Consider the following 18,716-nt stretch of genomic DNA (forward strand, 5'->3'; position numbering starts at 1 on the left):
ACGGAAGGATATACCGTATTTTTGGGAAATTAGGTCGATACGGATTATTGGGCGAAGGAGGCCGTTTTTAGCCATAAAATAAAAAAAAGTATAAATAGGTCGACTTCGAAGAATTGGTCGAAAAATTACCGCTAGTTCTAATGAATAAATGGTTTAAACTAATAACATTATCATATAGTAGCCTTTAATCTTATTTCACAGTTTTAAACAAAAGGGAAATAAAATGTATTTCTTGAAAACATCGTAAGAAAATGTCTGAAATTGCGTCAAAATTTTCAAACCAAATAATTCAGTACGGCCGGTTTTAATTTAAGATCGTTTTTTATTACTTCCCTGCCATGTGTACAAACTGGTGTTAACCGGGGGATAGTTACCTAGCCTGGAGGCATGACTACGGTAGCACATGCCACCCTGTGTCTCTGTGTGACTTTTTACTGACGTGTATATACACACGAGTCAACCTCTGATCTTATTGAAGCCTGCAGGCATGAGTAGCACGTGCCGAGAGTTCAACTGTGTATAAACAAAGTAAGCGCTACCCAGACTGATTTCAGAGACACTTGGCTAAAATTTCATCGAAAGTTTTAATTATGTTGAATATACAGAAAAAAACTTGTTCATGTATTCTATTATGAAAACAAATTGTTTTTTTTTAATTTCTACCCGACGATATTACCCTTTGTACGGTTCTCATTTTACTTTTACCGCGCGAAATCGATTTCCTGTTTATCGTAAGAACACGATCAAAATGCATGACAGCATATAATGATTCAGTCAGTGATCTAAGTAAGAAATGTAAGAAGAAAAAAATCTATTTACATTTAATTTTGTTTAAATGATAAATTACTACAGTATATTGATTAAAATCCATACGATTTTTACACAGAAATTCAAGCTGTATTATAGTAAACACTCATGATATTTTTCGAGGGTTGCATAAATTTTTGCAAAATTTCATATCAAATTTTCCAACCAAAAAAAAAAAAAACATAAATTGGGCGAAGCGATGAATAGGGTGAGGTCCACATGTCAGGGGAAAAAAGTATCGACCTAATTTCCCAAAAATACGGTAATTTCTCTTGTCGAAGAAACAAATTACCAATTTTTTGGTGGTAGATAAAGGAAAAAAACTTTTAAAAGACATTAACCAGATGCTACAAAAGTGTAAACTTGATCTGTAGTTTGACATTTTGGAGCTGTTCAGCAAATTTCACATTATTCCTCAAACGAATAAAGAGAAAAAGTGTGGAAAACTGAAGTGGGACAGACAGACGGACGGACAGACAGATGGACGGATGGACTGACAGATGCAGAGGAAAGCTATTGTCCCCTCCGGTGAAAATCGGTAGGGGACTAATAAACATAAGATCATCTTGGTGTCTAAGTGGATATGAATTATGATGCAACTGACATGGGATCAGTAACTCTTGTAAATAGTCAAGTGCAAATCAGGTACTAGTCAGTTGCAAGCCTATGGACCATTTTGTAAAATAGCAATATTACCATTTTAGTCAGTTTGGGAATCAAGACCTATATGTAGTGCATCATATAAGACTGTTCTTGAAAAAAAATCTCTTAACCAAGTTATTCTAGCTGCAGTATACATAAATTCAATATCATCAAATAATTTTTCTTTTTAATCTGAACAATTGACACAGACAATATCTGCATATTAAAAAACAGGCCTTAGTTACAAATGATTAAGATTTTTTAAATGGATTCTCTAGAGTAGATAAATGTGTGTAAATTAAACATGATAAAAAATATAAATAAAAAGCAGCTTAGATATATACATATGTGGATATGTTTTAGATTTGTTTGTTACTACAATCTTTGTTTTTAATTTTACAGTACATATACCCCAGAGATTCGCCTTATGTACCAAATCTTAATGAGAGTTACGTGAATACACGGTACAGGAATGAACAAGTAAGAGACAAAGAATATTATGCCAACATGTTTCTCTCTTTCTGCTCTTGCTGAGATGAAAAAAGAAGTGAAAATTTTGTTTAGGGTCTACTCTTCGGGCACTGGGTTACAGTGATCAGTCTGTTTGTCTGTCCATCTCTCCATCAATTCTCGAGTCTGTTAACATTTATTAACCAGCCGTCAAAGTTTCACATTTCTATCATGATTAATTTTAGAGAAGATAAGGGGACAAAATGGTCCTTTGAAGTTCCATAAATCCTCAAAAACTCAAGTACGTTTGATGCTTTTTCAGTCTTGTAAATTTATTAAGAATTGGTCTAGTAGTTAACAAGTTAAAACATTCTTTAAAAAACTAGACTTTGACCCGTGCGTGCATGGGTTGACATTGCATATCAGACATTTACGAAATAATTACATTGACACACTTCATTGTTGACATTTACATAACAAATAATGCATACAGTAATGCTATTAATTTCACTACACTTTTTTTAGATAGAAAAATCTTGCTGTGTCTTGGGAAAGGTCCTCACCACAGTTTAAATGCCTCCCGTATACCTGTAATGTAGCCGAAAATTGCAGAATTGCTCCGAAACGATTTAAGAGAAAATAAATGAAGTTGCATTAATAAGTCAAATTAGTCAAATTAATCATAATTTTGAGACTGTAAATACCTCATCTAAAATTTTTATTCATATAATGGAAGAATTCAACACTTTTTCACCAATGAACACGTATTTTCTTTGCTACAGAGACAATACACGAAACGCATTCAATAGTGGGTCCGTAGAACATTTATCATATTAACGATTAAACATTCTATCTTCACTCTCCTAAGAAATATAATGTGGATTATTTGCATCAAATCAAATTTTTTTTTGCCATCACAAAGACAGAGGTAAGTACATGTAATAATTTGATACATGTATGTGAATTTGTTATTTTAAAATTTCTCTCATGAGAAATCATAAATATATATGAACAGAATCTATAGCAAATTTCCAATGAAAATTTACAGGTATTTGTTTTATCATTTCTGAGTTTATTCATGCAAATATGATATTGTGGAAACATAAACTAAAGATCCTGTTAGCGTGAATGTATTGCGCACGAGCAAGATTGTAAAATCCGAAAAATCCAGATAATTTTTGGAATTTTTTTAGGAATATTCGTTGATTTTTAATAAGTGACGCTTAATTGAGAAAAAATAAAAACAAATCGGTGATCTTCAAGTACCAAGGATGTTTAAAATATATAAAACAAAAGACAGTACTCTTCCGATTTATCTGTATCAAAGGCCAAAAATTCAAGTGAGTCTATTATTTTAATAAAGAGGTATAGATAACTACAGCAAAGCTCATTGCAAAGCTGTAAACGAGTGGATCATTCGTAAGTGTTGAAAGTTAAAGTCAGAAGTTCCTGTTGGAAATCCGGAATTAAGAAACCAGTAACTAACAAGTACTTCAACAAAACAAAATAAAACCCTAATTTTTTGTGGTATGACTTGTGAAATGTGAAATATTTCAGGTACGAATTATTGATTTAATTGAAATACGGATGCCCATCTAAACAGTTTTTAGCTCACCTGAACTGAAGGTTCAAGTGAGCTTTTCTGATCACCTGTTGTCCGTCGTCCGTCCGTCTGTCTGTCCGTCCGTCTGTAAACTTTTCACATTTTTTACTTCTTCTCTAGAACCACTGAGCCAAATTTAACCAAACTTGGTACAAAGCATCCTTATGAGAAGGGGATTCTAAATTATTAAAATAAAGGTCACAACCCTTTTTAAAAGGGAGATAATTGCGAAACTGCGAAAATTGGGTGGGTGTCTTAAAAAATCTTCTTCTTAAGGATGACGTTTACTCAGAATGAAAAAAAATTCCACTGATGATAATGAAAAACCAACTATTGTGTGTTATAGACCTTACATGGTAGTGTTATTCTTCACTTTCAAAAAAGTAGGTCAATGACCTACTTTTTGAGTTAATGACCATTGAATATTTTTGGGAAATTCAAGAAAAATCCATAAAAATTTTACACTATAATTCAGATTTTTTAATTGTGAAAATAATACAAATTGCTTAACTCTTTAACAAATGAAATACAGTTTATGAATGGTAGTGACATTAAATAGATACAAAGCATTCAGTTTTCTTTCACAATTTTTATAGATATTCTAGTCCGAATTTCCTCTATCAGTTTTCAAATTACTACCCATTTTTGATTCAATATAACAAAAAACTGAATGATGATAATGCTCAAACATTTACAGTATTAAACTAAGTATATTGACCTTTCTCTGCTGGTATAAAATTTATATGAGGTCAATGATCAAAATTTTGAGATATGTTGTCTTGTATCATTTTTAAGCATTTTTCAATATTTTTGTAGTGTGTGCCATACGATTATCTAAACGAAAACGCAAGATAAAACCAACAGAAAATATGCAAAATTATGTTGACTAACAAATAAAATCTTAACTTTAAATATCATAGTACTACCAAAAATATTTCAGTTAAAAACTAAATCTGAAAAATTAAGTCAGAATTTCCTCTGTTTTGCTAAAAGTCACACTTTGTCAGAGGCTAATTCCATAATTTAGTAAAAATATCGATTGTTATATTGATAATAATTCATTTCATAAATACTTTTTGTATTTAAAACAAATTTTACTCATGAAATTGAACTTTTTAACAATCCGGATTTGAGAACTCAAAGCCTGAGTAAACAACGTCCTTAAGAAACACTACACCAGATATGCCAATATTTACACCAAAGCTTGTATATATAGTGAAGATTCTAAATTGTAAAATCGCGATCCCCGGGTCAATACTGGGGTACCAAGAGGGGTTCAAAGTTGATTAAAAAAGACAAATTTAACATAGAAATATATGGGGGAAAATGTTTTTAAAAACGTATTCTCAAGGACTACAGTGCTAAAATTAGTGAGATTACTATACAAGTACCCTAAGATAGTGTAGATTCTAAATTGTGAAAACCGTGATCCCCGGACTAATACTACGTATGGCTCCAAAATATGTTCAAAGTTTAACATAGACTTATATAATGGGAAAATGTTTTAAACTCTTCTTTTTAAGAATTACAACTGCTACAGTTTGTGAGATTACTGTGCAATCATTCTAAGATAGTGCAGATTCTAAATTGTTTAAATCATGTTTTATTAAAAGAAGTATTAAAAAAAAAGAAATTTCCATGATAAGTTTATCATAGTTAAATTATCTGGAAATACATGTGTATGTTTATCGACTAGTTTTTTGTTCTTTGGAATTTCAATCCCGACATCAATTACTCACATATCGGGATCCAAGTGATCGGGATCAAAGATCATAAATTCAAACAACTTCAAAAAGGTGTGGATCTTAGTTTTTACGAAGTTTTGATTCACAAACACACAGTTAGGAAAGATAAAGGAACAAAAGATAAAAAATGGTTATTGAAAAAAAGTAGGAATCATTGATAGACTTTATCAACTATATATTATTTAAGACTTTCCATGTTTTTTGAGTTTAGTCTATAAGACAGATGATCGATGAGAATGCAAAATCTAACATGCCTAATGTCCTCATCACACCTGCAATGTTTTTATTTGATGAATCGATAAAGAAGCTTTTAATGATTGAAATACAAAACAGATGCCAATATCATCTTTTAATTATTTAACGAATATGATTCAATTTTTTCAGTAAAATTGGATTTTTTTTTTACTGCAAATGGGTATTTTAGAGCTTAAAATTCAGTCTCAGTTGATGTGTAAAATAACTATGAATAAAAACATGCCAAAGATAAAATTGTTTCTTCTTTTAATGTATTGTTTAATATATGGCAAAATCTTGAAATATATGAGTTTTACAATATTTATTCAGAGTTCACTTCATAATAAACCCTTTCGAAATAAAATGATACAAGGACTATTGTTCAGGTGAGCGATTTGTGGCCCATGGGCCTGTTGTCAAATTGTTTCTTGCATGAGTTAGCTTTACTTTTAACTTCATTCTAAATTCTTAACCAGGATCCTAGAACATATTTTTGCATTTGATCCAGAGAAATGGAATTTTAAAAAATTAGAATTTCTTCTGATTTCAAACGGAAGTGACGAATTGCATTTTTTGTCTTAATCCCCTAAGTACATTGTAAATCTATAAATTTACAATCACAGCATATTTTTAAGTCTCCATAATAAACTATTTCAGAGAAAAGCCATGGATGAAATAACTTTTTGTAAAAATTGATCTCCAACCAAATCGGAAATGACTTCATTTTTATTCATCAGTAAAGAGCTTTAGGTACAATTGTAAATAACTTCATTACCCCTATGTGCCTCGATCATCTATTTCGAGTGACCAGACCTTATTTCTTGATGTCAAATGAATGCTGTTGTGATTTCAAGCACAATCTTTTTAACAAGTGTTTATACTCTCGTGTAAAATTTTTGCTAAAAACATGTTTGAGTTTTTTGATGTTTTAGCTCACCTGAGCTGAAAGTTCTGATCAGTTTTTGCCGTCGTCTGTCTGTCTGTTTGTTCAGCCTTCTGTATTTGCATTTTCGACTTCTTCTTTGGAACCACTGTGCACAAAGCATCATTAGGTGATTAAGGGCCACGCCATCTTTCAAAGGGAGATAATTAAGAATTTAATTAAAAAAAAAAAATTGTTATTATATTTGAAAACTCTTCTTCTCAAAAACCTATTGGCCATAAAAGCTGTACTTTGTATGGAAGCATCATTAAGTAGTGTAGATTCAAGTTTGTGCAAATCATGAGGGTAGGGTGGACCACAATTAGGGGTCAAATTTTTACATACTCAGTACTTATTAGGAATATATTGTGATACATCTTTAAAAATCTTCTTCTCAAAAACCAATCGGCCAGAAAAGCTGTAACTAGTAGGGAAGCATCCTCAGGTAGTATAGATTTAAGTTTGTTTAAACCATGATCCCCAGGGGTATGGTTGGGACACAAGGAGGAGGGGTTAATTTTAACATAGGTATATATAGAGAAAGAGCTTCTTCTCAAAAGCCAGAGAAGCTGTAACTTGTGTGGATTATATCCTCAGGTAGAGTAAATTCAAATTTATTCAAACATGATCCCCGGAGGTAGGATAGGGCTACAATTTGGGGTCATATTTTTGCAAAGGAATATATAAAGAAAAATCTTTAAAATTAAATCTTCTTCTCAAAAACAAATTGGTTAGAAAAATTTACCTTGCGTGGAAGCGTCCTCAGGTAGGGTTGATTTAGTTTGTTAAAACCATGATCCCTTGGGTTAAGTGAAGTCACAATTGAGGGGTTAGGGTTGATTTTATGTAGGAATTAATAGGAAAAAGGGGCTTAAATTTTTACATAGAAAGATAAAGGGAAAATCTTGAAAGTTTTCTTCTCAAAAACCATTTAACTCGAAAAGCTTAATCTTAATTGTGTGGAAGCATCCTGATATAGTGTAGATTCAAGTTTTTTAGCTCACCTTAGCTGAAAGCTCAAATGAGCTTTTCTGATCACATTTTGTCTGGCGTCAGTCTGCCTGTCCGTCTGTCTGTAAGCTTTGTACATTTTCGACTTCTTCTCCAGAATCACTGGGCCAATTTCAACCAAACTTGGCACAAAGTATCCTTAGGTGAAGAGAATTCAAGTTTGTTAAAATAAAGAGCCACTTCCTCTTTCAAAGGGAGATAATCAAGAATTATTAAATATTGTTTGGTATCTTTAAAAATCTTCTTCTCAAAAACTTATTAGCCAGAAGAGCTGTAATTTATGTGGAAGTATCTTCAAGTAGTGTAGATTCAAGTTTGTTCAAATCATATTCCCTGTGGATACAGTGGGGCCACAATTGGGGGTCGAATTTTACATAGGAATTTATAGAGAAAAATCTTTAAAAATTTTCTTCTCAAGAACCTATTGGCCAGAGAAGGTGCAACTTGAGTGCAAGCATCATCATGAAGAGAAGATTCAAGTTTTTACAAACCATGAACCCCGGGGGTTATAAGGTTGGTGCCACAATGGGGGGGCGGGTCGAATTTTGACATAGAAATATATAGTCTGAGAAAATATTGTAAAACCCTTCTTCTTAATAACAAGTTAGCTAGAATAGCTGTTACTTAAATGCAAGCATCTTCAGGAAGTGAAGATTAAAGTTTGTTAAAACCATAATCCCCGGGGGGTAGGATGGGGCTACACTGAGGGTCGAATTTTTACATAGGAATATATAAACCTTCTCAAGAACCAATTGCTCAGAAAAGCTGTATCTTGTGTGGAAGCATCCTCAGGTAGTGAAGATTCAAGTTCGTTCAAATCTGATCTCTGGGAGTGTGGGGCCAGAATTGGGGGTCTAATTCTTACATAGGAATATTTAGAGAAATATCTCTAAAAATCTTCTTCTCAAGAAGCTATTGGCCAGAAAAGCAGTAACTTGAATGGGTTTGCATCTTCAGGTAGTGTACAGGTGAAACTCGATAACTCGAACTTCAGGGGACCATCATTAAACTTCGAGAGATCAAGAGTTCGAGAGATCAAATTTTTGTTCCGGATATTTTGGTTCTAAAATTATAGTAGCCGGAAATTTATATTTATAACATATATTAACACGGAAGGATAGTCATATTATGTTTTCTTAATTATAATAATACTTTAAATAAAGAGCAGTTTACCGTAACTTTCACAAGTTGTTGAAATTATAATAGATTAGAGAGGTTAAGCATTTAAACGTGTATATCTATGAAGCTACAAGTCTGTTTACACGTACACGTACCAAAATTTGGATTATGTTTTATAACTGTACGTGTAAAATAATTAGATTTAACGTTTGCAACATGTTTAGTCTACTCTCATTGTTTATGAAATTATTATTTTTATTTATTTATGACTTTGATGAAACCAAAAGCATGGTTATCCTTAATTTGTTGTCTGCTTTACATTACCGGTAAACAACATCTGATGTACACTTAGTCTATATTCTTATCAAAAAATGCTACAAGTTTTCATCTACGTGTACTTTTGATTCTACTTGTTTTGTACAACTTGTAGAATTACGCGGTATACGGAAAAAGTGACGTAATACACATAAAATTAGGGGATTCCCCTAGTTACACGTACTGGTACACGTTGAAATGCTTAACCTCTCTATTAGTTACAGATTACCTATCTACCCTTTGAAGGAAACAAGGGGTAGTGTCACTTACGTAATCAACCAATTAACACTACCACGCTAGCCCCCAAGAATTCACTCAACCATCCAGGTAAGGTCCACGTGGAGCTATAATTATACGCTTGATCGGCCGCGTGTGTACACAGCAACCATTTCGAGTTATCAAGAGTGAAAAACAATGAAATGTGTATAACGGGTCCCCAGTTTTACTTCGAAAGATCAAGAATTTTGAGAGATCAGAGCTCGAGAGATCAAGAGTAAATTTGCTTACCTATATAGAGAAAAAAATCGGGACCGTGAGTTCACTTCGAGAGATGGAAGTTCGAGCCATCGAGTGTCACCTGAAGATTCAAGTTTGTACAAGTCATGATCCCCAAGAGGAACTGTGGGGCCACAATGGGGGGTGCATGGGGTCAAATTTGTAGAAAAATATTTAAAAATCTTCTTCTGAAGAACCAATTGGCCAAAAAAGCTTAAACTTGTGTGGAAGGGCAGGATGGAGCTACCAATGAGGGGTGGGGGATGGATTGAATTTTTACATTGGAAATAAATTTGATTATTCTCAAAAATATATACCAGGTAGTATATAGTATTAGTAATATTCAATCATATTGACATTTGTTGATTCCCGTTCTTTAAACTGTGGACCTGGATAATTCAAGGGGTCCAAAGTTTGATGCAGGTTTATATTTAGCTGATTAAATTATGCCCCCCCCCCCCCCCCCCACCAACATATTCATTTTTTTCGCAGAGAATGAAATGAAATTTGGTATACATCTTTAACATGATTATATCTAGGTCAAGTTAAATATTAGGTACGATCGAGCAATTTATGACAGAGTTAAGGCCCTTGGGCATAGAAAAATTCCAGTTATATGCAGTTTCCACTCATTTTCTTCGCAATGGATGAACCTTGGGCTCTTGTTTTCTGAAATTTTTCTGAATTGTGGCAGATTTCTGAAATTGCTAAACAAAAAGTCAGCAATATTTCAGTATTTTTCAGCAGATAATACATTCTGAGATCTGCCTGAAAAAGGAATATTCCAGGGTTTTCAGCAAGTTCAGAAATTTTTCCAGCAATAAATTAGCAAGGTTTTAATCAGAATTAAAAAAAATTTCAGCATGATTCAATCATCCTTCAGGATGATTTAATTCAGCAAAAGTTCAGTGCTGTTTCAGAAATATTACAGCAAATTTTCAGTAAAAATATAGCTTCTTATAAGAAAATTTTCAGCAATATTACAGAGCTTATCAGCAAATTATCAACATTATATCAGCATATTTTTGTTACCTCTGGAATCTATCAAAAATGAAAAGAAATATTCATTTTCTTCGCAGATGTTTCCAAGGGAGGGGGCATAAGTGTTTCACAAACATCTCTTGATTTAATTAAGACTCTGAGATTAATTAGCATTTCATGCAAATATATGCATGCAAGTCAAGTAGAATATACAATATAAATGTATTCAATTCAAGTTTTATCATCTTTATCATAAAAATTTTGGGAACAGTTTTTGCAGGGCTAAGCTCCGGTATTATTTTTTTCTGCATTTTTATCAACAACTTTGAGTGGTGGAATTTAAAAAATCTACGATATAAAGTTTCTTAGCATCATAAATTGCATGAGATTAAGGATTTCCGAGCTGACAGCAATGTTCTATATCTATAAATTATCCGGATTTCTGCTATTCGTACCATAAATCTGACTTTTAAACAGACAATTTTAATTAATATTCTGGTGTTTATAGCATTACCTTTTTTAAAATTCAGTCACATAAGTATATGATTGGCGTCGTGGATCTACCGAGAACAACCATTCATTTACTTGTTGGTAGAGAGTTTGAGCCACCGATGCACAAGTAATTCTTTTGTTTCAAACTCAGCTTGTTTATTTATTCATTTAGAATATAGTAGGCAATTTGAAATAACTTTCTAAAATGCATGGATACCATCTAAAAATTTCATTTATATCATTTTTTTTACAAAGTTTGAAAGAAAAATAACATTTTTATGATCAAAGAAAAACTTTTTAGGCTGATTATCGGAGAACCTTAAAGCTTGTTTTTAGCTCACCTGAGCTGAAAGCTCAAGAGAGCTATTCTGATCACATTTTGTCCGTCGTCCGTCTGTCAGTCCGTCTGTCTTTCCGTCTTTCTGTCCGTCTGTAAACTTCACATTTTGAACTTCTTCTCTAAAACCACTTAACCAAATTCAACCAAATTTGGCTCAAAGCATTCTTATGGAAAGATGAATATAAATTGCAGAAATGAGAGAAAAATTTTCATTGAAAGCGGAAAAAAAGAAAGAAAAAAGGGGGGTGAATTTTAAAATATCTTCATCTCAAGAACTACTGATGCAAATTCAATGTGATTTGGCATGAATAATCCTTATGGGAAGGAAAATATAAATTGCAAAAATTATGGTCTTAATTCTGTTTCAAATCTGCGTTATTACGAAAATAATAAGAAAGAAAAGGCGTGTTTCAAGCAATTTATAGCATCCATGAGTGACTTGGTAAAATGGGTAGGCAATATGACTGGGCCAGGGCAAAACAAAAGATTTACAGTTATTAAATTAACAATCTCATTAAAATCTCAAGATATTTACTGACCTGTATATTTATATTCGCTGTAAATATTGCTGCAAAATAATGCGTAATTGGAATTGACGATTGCCGATCCGCCCCGGCTTTTATTTTGCCCTGGCCCGGGTTTGCTTACCCATTTTACCAAGACTCGTATTCCATTATTCTAAAACGAGGTTCTTTGTTTAAAACAGCCATGACACTATATGATAAACGGGTCGATCTGACAATGATGAATTTGTTTGTTATGCAACAGTTCGTGTACGAAGGGAATCTTTGAAACATGCACAATACATTGGTGCCGATTTTGTGAAGTAAATTAAGGCTAAATATTTCAATGCGTTGACAGTTTTCACATATGACGGTGGTGTTAGCTTGTGATTTTCGTTTCGTTTTCATTTATGCTTTGTGTTAACCTGGGAACTGTCGCTTGTATTTCCTGATTTTTAGCTCACCGAGACGAAGTCAGGGGGAGCATATGCTATACCGTCGGCGTGTATCTAAGCTATTACTTGTCCTGTCTTCACCAAACTTGCATGGATGATGCATCTGGACCTACTTATGGACTTGAAAGACTTGGATGCTGAATCTTAGTCCTAAATTTCAGATGCTGGAGGAGGTTAAGGTTGTTGGACCAGCTGGTTAAAGTTTTTGTTGCAGGTGCCCTTTGATAGCATTATATCTAAGTTACTGCAGGTCTGTACTTCACCAAACTTGCATGGATGGTGTGTCTTATGATACTGATGCACCAGGCAGGATTGAGTGCTAAATCTGAGCTATAGGTTTCGGATGCTGGAGGAGGTTAAGGTTTTTGGAGCAGGTTAAAGTTTTTTGATGCAGGTGCCCTTTGATAGCAATATCTAAGTTCCTGCTTGTCCGTACTTCACCAAACTTGCATAGATGATGCATCTTATGACACTGATGCACCAGGCAGGCTTGGGTGTTGAATCTGAGCTATAGGTTACAGATGCTGAAGGAGGTTAAGGTTTTTAGAGCTGGTTAAAGTTTTTGTTGCAGGTGCCCTCTGATGATTATATCTTAGTTACTATCCCTCATGTAAATTTTTTGCTGAAACATATATGAATTTCTTGCTGATTTTGTCCTGAATATTATCTGAAATTTTTCTGAATTCTATATCTGAAATCTGACTGAAATTGGAACATTCCAGACAGATTTCAGAAAGTGCTGAACAAAAAATCAGCAAAAATTTCAGCAATATTTCAGTATTTTTTCAGCAAATAATACAATTCTGAAATCTGTCTGAATTTGGAACATTCCAGACAGTTTTCAGCATTCAGCAAAGTTCAGAAAATTTTCCAGCAATTACTCAGCAATGTTTCAGCAGTATTTAAGACACAATTCAGCAACAAATCAATAATTCTTCAGCACAATTTCAGTGCTGTTTCAGCAATATTGCAGCAAATTTTCAGTAAAATAACAGCATCTTTTAAGAAAATTTTCAGCAATATTACAGAACCTTATCAGCGAATATTCATCACTATTTCAGCACTATTCTATTACCTCTGTAATCTATCAAAAATGAAAAGAAGTACAAATGAATAGGATTTTCAAGCAAATTAAATTTATTCATATTTTTCTAAATATACATTTTTCCCACATCACTTATCTGCCTCTCCCTGAAACTTCTTTAAATGTCCTAATGCTTCTTGTGCAGTTTGATTTTTTTTACCATCCTGAAACAGAAATACAGGAATTTATGATTTAATTAACATGCAAGATTTTACATGTTTTCTGATAATCATAATGCTATTTTTTTAATTAAGAGATTTATTAACCTTTAATGCAAATTTATACATGCAAATTAGAATATACATGTGCAATATAAATATACATTCCATTTTTTTCTCACCTTTATCATCGTTATTTTGGGAACAGTTTTTGCAGGTCTCAGCTTCCCTATTTTTTTTCTGCATATGATCAGCAACTATGAGTGGTGCAAAAAACAATCTATATATACAATGTAAAGTTCCTATGCATCATAAATTACATGAGATTACAGCTTGGCATATTTCATTAAATCATAAGACTTATTTGTAGCATAACATTAGAATGTGTGTAGATTACAAACATTGTTTACAATTCAATCATTAAATTATCTTTAAATACAAAAAAAACAACATTTATCATGAATAAAAATCTCCATATATCAATTAATGGCTTTTAATCTATAGTGTATCCTACCTCTTTTAGAAATATCCCGCTATAAAACATCAATTGATGTATAAATCCTTGAATTTTCAAATCCGTCTGCTTGTAGCTCCCATCAAAAGTGCGTCATCATTGGGCGGAAGTGACGTAGTGTATGCAAAACAACTCGATGATAATCCGATATAATTCCGGATTAAAAATAAGTTAATCATTTACAGTTGGTTTAAATATATGCAAAACTATTATAAACACCTGGGAAATTGAATCAAATAGCTTTAAAAGCAGACATAGAACTGTCAGAAACTAGTTATCTTTTAATAGTACTCAAGTTGTTACTATTTAATTTCACCCCTCCCCAATTTTTTGTTTAATTTTATTTTTAATTCATTTTGGTAACATTGAAAACAAAACGTTCGCATCCTAGTTTGTTGCTATAATTTGTATTGTAATTTTGATAAAAAAAATCTTCGTTTTGATGTAATAGAATGACTTTTATGTAATGAAGTTCAGTGAGCGTTATGTAACGGTGACGAATTGCTTCGATACCTCATTAACAATGGCGGACACTTCAAAGTCCGAGCGAAGTTGCAGGTTGAGTGCAGGTGTTTTTGCAGATAAGAAATGAATGATTTTGTGAATGGACCTTTGGGAAATGTCAAGAAACAGTTTTATTACGTGTCTGTTAAATGCTCATTAGTTTTTTGGTACAGCAATGCCAATCGCTCGTAAACGAAATTTTGTGTTTCAACTTGCACACTAAATAAACGAGGTAAACAATCACTCCTGAAACAAATTATATACTGTAGTATTAACTTGTATATCTGCTAGAGAGAACTAAGTTACAAAGAGGAGCTATAATGGTATAACTGTCATAATATTACAACAGTTTGTAGTTCTGATTGGTTTGTATAGTAGCAACTTCTGAAATGTTTTGAGCTAATTATTAAATTAGTAAAATTATGGTACACATTGATACGTGAATTCACACATTTTCAGCGCCATTTGAAATAATCTGTTAAGTTTTTTTGTTTATTTAAATGAAATATTGGTGAAATTTAATTCTTTTCTGAAAAGTGCATCAGTTTGGAATGCCGGTATTCAATTGCATGCAGACATATTTCAGCATTTAAATAGCATTGAATTTCATATTTATAAGAATTGATCAGCATCAAAATTCCAACAGATTTTAAACAATTGTTTCAGACAAAAAATTACATTAGGATTATGGTAATGCTTAATATAGAGTATTTCAGCAATATTTAGAAAAGTTTAGACTGTTTCAGCAATATTCAGAATAGTTCAGACTGTTTTAGCACTATACAGATAGAGTTCAGACTGTTTCAGCAATTTTCAAAGCAGTTCAGATTTTTCAGACAAATTCAGAACAATTCAGATTTTTCAGACAGTTCAGCAATATTGCTGAAATGTGTTCAGAACTGGTTCAGAGGCACAAAATGGTAGTAAGCAATTTTTCAGATATGATTCAGATATATTTCAGGGACTTGTCCTAACTTCACCAGACTTCCATGAATGGTGCGTCTTATGATACTGATGCACCAGACAGGCTTGAATGCTGAATCTGAGCTATAGGTTTCGGATGCTGGATGAGGTTTAGTTTTTTTGGAACAGGTCACATGTTTTATTGATGATAGCTTGCATAGTTGATTTAACTATATCATAAATGAAACGCAGAGGTTGCTTCAGATGCAGAGCCTGATCTCCATTATCAAGGATGCTAAAGAAATCTCCTACCTCACTCAAACCTGCTCGATAGATAGATGTGTTTGTTGATGAATTATAAAACATGATTCCTATGATATAGTATTGTATGGTATGAAACAATATTGTTAAATATGATACAATATAATATCATATGAATTATTATAAAAAGTTATATGTTACGATATGATATTGTATTAATTATTTTATGTTATGATATTGTATCATGATATCGTTATGTATAGTATTGTATATTATGATATAATATTATATAATATTATATTGTATTATTAATTTATTATTTTATCACATGATACTATTGCATAAGATATTGCAAAATATAATATTGTATCCTATGATACAATATTGTGTATTCTATAATATTGTATCATACGATATTGTATAATATGATATAAGTTTCTGTAATTAATGGAATTATATCACGTGAAATTGTATAATATGATACTGTAATATTATATAATATCGTATCATACGATATTGTATAATATGATATTAGTTTATAATATGATATATTATCAGATCACATGAAATTGTATTGTATGATATTGTAAACTTAATATTATTGTATCATATGATACAATTTGTATAATATAATATTGTATTATATAATATTTTACTTTATCGAGTTTATTCAGTTTAAATAGAGTTTAATATCGCTGACGGAAATATGTAGGTATATACATACATGTATATGATTCATTTTGAAAAATAAATTGTGTTCTTTATTTGTTATAGTGCATGTTTCTAGTGTTTAATTGTTTAAAATTTCTATAATAATAAACTCATGTGAACAAAATATGACTCAAACCTAGCAAAATTTTGAGCTCATCTTGCTTATAATTCTACGATTGATGCTGAAATTTTGGTTGATCATTAGAAATTCTAAATGAATTAGAGTATGTTAAATACTTGTACACAAAAAAATTAAAGAATGATATGCTGTATATAACTACTCTATGGGGCCCCCTCTTTATACAATGAATAATGTGAAATGTGAGTAAATAAAAACGACATCGTGAAAACAGTTTTCATAGTTCTGACACATTTCTGTTGCGGGGATAAAAGAATTATCGCTATTCCTAAGAAAATATTACAGCGGAAAATTATCCTAGTTTGTTGCCACTTGTTATTTTTGAATAAAAATGAAAATAATGGGTGGGCCATAGTAAATTAGAGTGATTTGCCTGTCAATACGGTAACATTGATTTTTATAGCTCTTTAACATGTCACGTGACAACATTTTTCATTCCAGTGTATTCATCAATCAAGTGTGAATAAAGTTAAAAAGTCACGAGTTTACGTGAGGTAAACAACAGTCTTTTAATTATAATGGAGAAGACAAATTAAATTGTTGAATATTTTTAATTTGAGAAATTGAGTGCATTGAGGTGCAATTTTCTTCTTCACATATATACATGTAGGATTTTTTTGATAAAATACAATAACTATTATATTAAAAAAAAAATGCAATAACTTATAGTAAGTAGTTGAGGAAGAAAATGTACCTATATGCTCTCATATATTTTGATCGCTTTATTAGGTGGGGGAGGGGGGGGGGGGCAGAACGAAAATACAGGGAATTAGAAATTATAACAGTGTACCCCTACCAAATATTTAGTTCTATATCTTGCGTAGGATTTTCTTATTCTGTGTAAAAACAGTATTTCATGAAGGTACAATGTCAAAGATTACGTGTATGCAAAATAAGTGTAAAATTCGAATGCTTTACTATATTTATTTTTTTTGTTATTATACCGAGGGCCATATGGCACAATATCTTTTGAAAGCCCATCGATTGTTACTCAGGTGAGCGATGTGGCCCCATGGGCCTCTTGTTTCATCAAAGCATGAGATTTCTTTGTAGAATAATTTTATAATATGTCATACAAACATTGATGCTTACTGTTCATCTAAATACACGGGAAAAAACATTAAATTTAATCAAACGAATTAAATGTCTCAATGTGTAAATCTATGGCTTTTAATTTCTTATATATACCCTACCTCTTTTTGCATTATACCACTGTAAAATATATATAATTATTGATGTATAATCTTTGAATATTCAAATCCGTCTGCTTGCAGCTCCCATCAAAAGTGCGTCATCATTGGGCAGAAGTGACGTAGTGTACTCATGCAAAACAACACTATAATCCGATATAATTTTGGCAGAAATGAAATGCATATTTATTTATAAAAAGAACTAGGCTCTTGTTGCAAAAGAAACAAAAAGGTCTTCCGTTCTGATATACTTGTACGAATTTAATTATTAAACATTTTTTCTCAGATAGAAAAAAAAAATGGATATGATAATAACTGTGATTGAAATATCCAGATGTTACTTCAATGTTAAACAACAACGAGAATGTAAAAAAATGAAGTTTTGAAGTTCTTTCTGTGATGACCGGAAGTAACGCCTAACCAAACCAAACATGTTAAACATTTTCACAATCATAAAACAATCTTCCCTCAAAGTTTTGTTGTTCACATCTGTACCAAATCTGAGATCTCTTGATCTCTTCGAAACATTTTTTTTGTTTTCCGACTGGAAACGGACGAACAGAAGTGATAAAAAAAAATAAATAGAACTTCTTGTTTATTTGGCCAGTGTACATGACTTTTTTCATGCTAGATGAATCAACCAAGCATTTAAACAATATTTGTATGAACCCTTCCGGTGGGAACCGGAGGTGATCGTTGATAAAATGAAACCTGTTGAACACATCTTAATCATTTATAAAAGTTTTGTTCCTCAATCACTTACAGTGACTTATATCTCACAGGTATCAAATTTGGAAAAGGAAAACCACCTAAGATATATGAGATATCTGACCGAAAGTTAAATTTGTTTGCTTATTAGGGCCCCGCAAGAATTTGCGGGTGCCCTATAGTAATCACTCTGTCTGTCCATCTGTCACGCTTCCGTCCACAAATTTTCTGTTTTTTTTCTAATAATGTTTTTTTATGGTTGCCCAATCAAGTTCAAATTTGGTATGGTAGTTCAGTAGGCAGAAATACATATTTTGATGCTAAGTTTGGTTCTCTATGTCTTCTGGTTTGGAGCTGGGGTGGTGGGGTAGATTCCTTAACTATCAGACATGATTCCAAAGAAAAACAAAAAAGCTGAAGGGGGGTACCG

The 18,716-nt window shown here is 32.2% G+C and overlaps 1 protein-coding gene and 1 long non-coding RNA gene across 4 annotated transcripts in view; one reads left to right on the top strand and one right to left on the bottom strand.

The window, feature by feature from the left end:
* Positions 1–18,716, top strand: part of LOC105333013 (uncharacterized) — a 211,163-nt gene that overhangs the window by 77,833 nt on the left and 114,614 nt on the right. For all 3 annotated transcript variants that reach the window (XR_010711048.1, XM_034445895.2, XM_034445896.2), the window contains exon 6: positions 1,852–1,929. Coding sequence is in view for 2 of the 3 variants with exons in the window: in XM_034445895.2 (XP_034301786.1) it covers positions 1,852–1,929 (78 nt within the window). In the remaining variant the exon portion in view is untranslated. The remainder of the gene's footprint in view (positions 1–1,851; positions 1,930–18,716) is intronic.
* Positions 13,229–14,524, bottom strand: LOC105321071 (uncharacterized). Its single transcript, XR_010711047.1, has 3 exons — positions 13,871–14,524; positions 13,539–13,613; positions 13,229–13,362 (listed from the first exon to the last, which is right to left on the bottom strand). It is a non-coding gene; the product is annotated as an uncharacterized lncRNA (long non-coding RNA).

This window comes from Magallana gigas, chromosome 2 (assembly GCF_963853765.1).
Source record: "Magallana gigas chromosome 2, xbMagGiga1.1, whole genome shotgun sequence".
Taxonomy (NCBI): domain Eukaryota; kingdom Metazoa; phylum Mollusca; class Bivalvia; order Ostreida; family Ostreidae; genus Magallana; species Magallana gigas.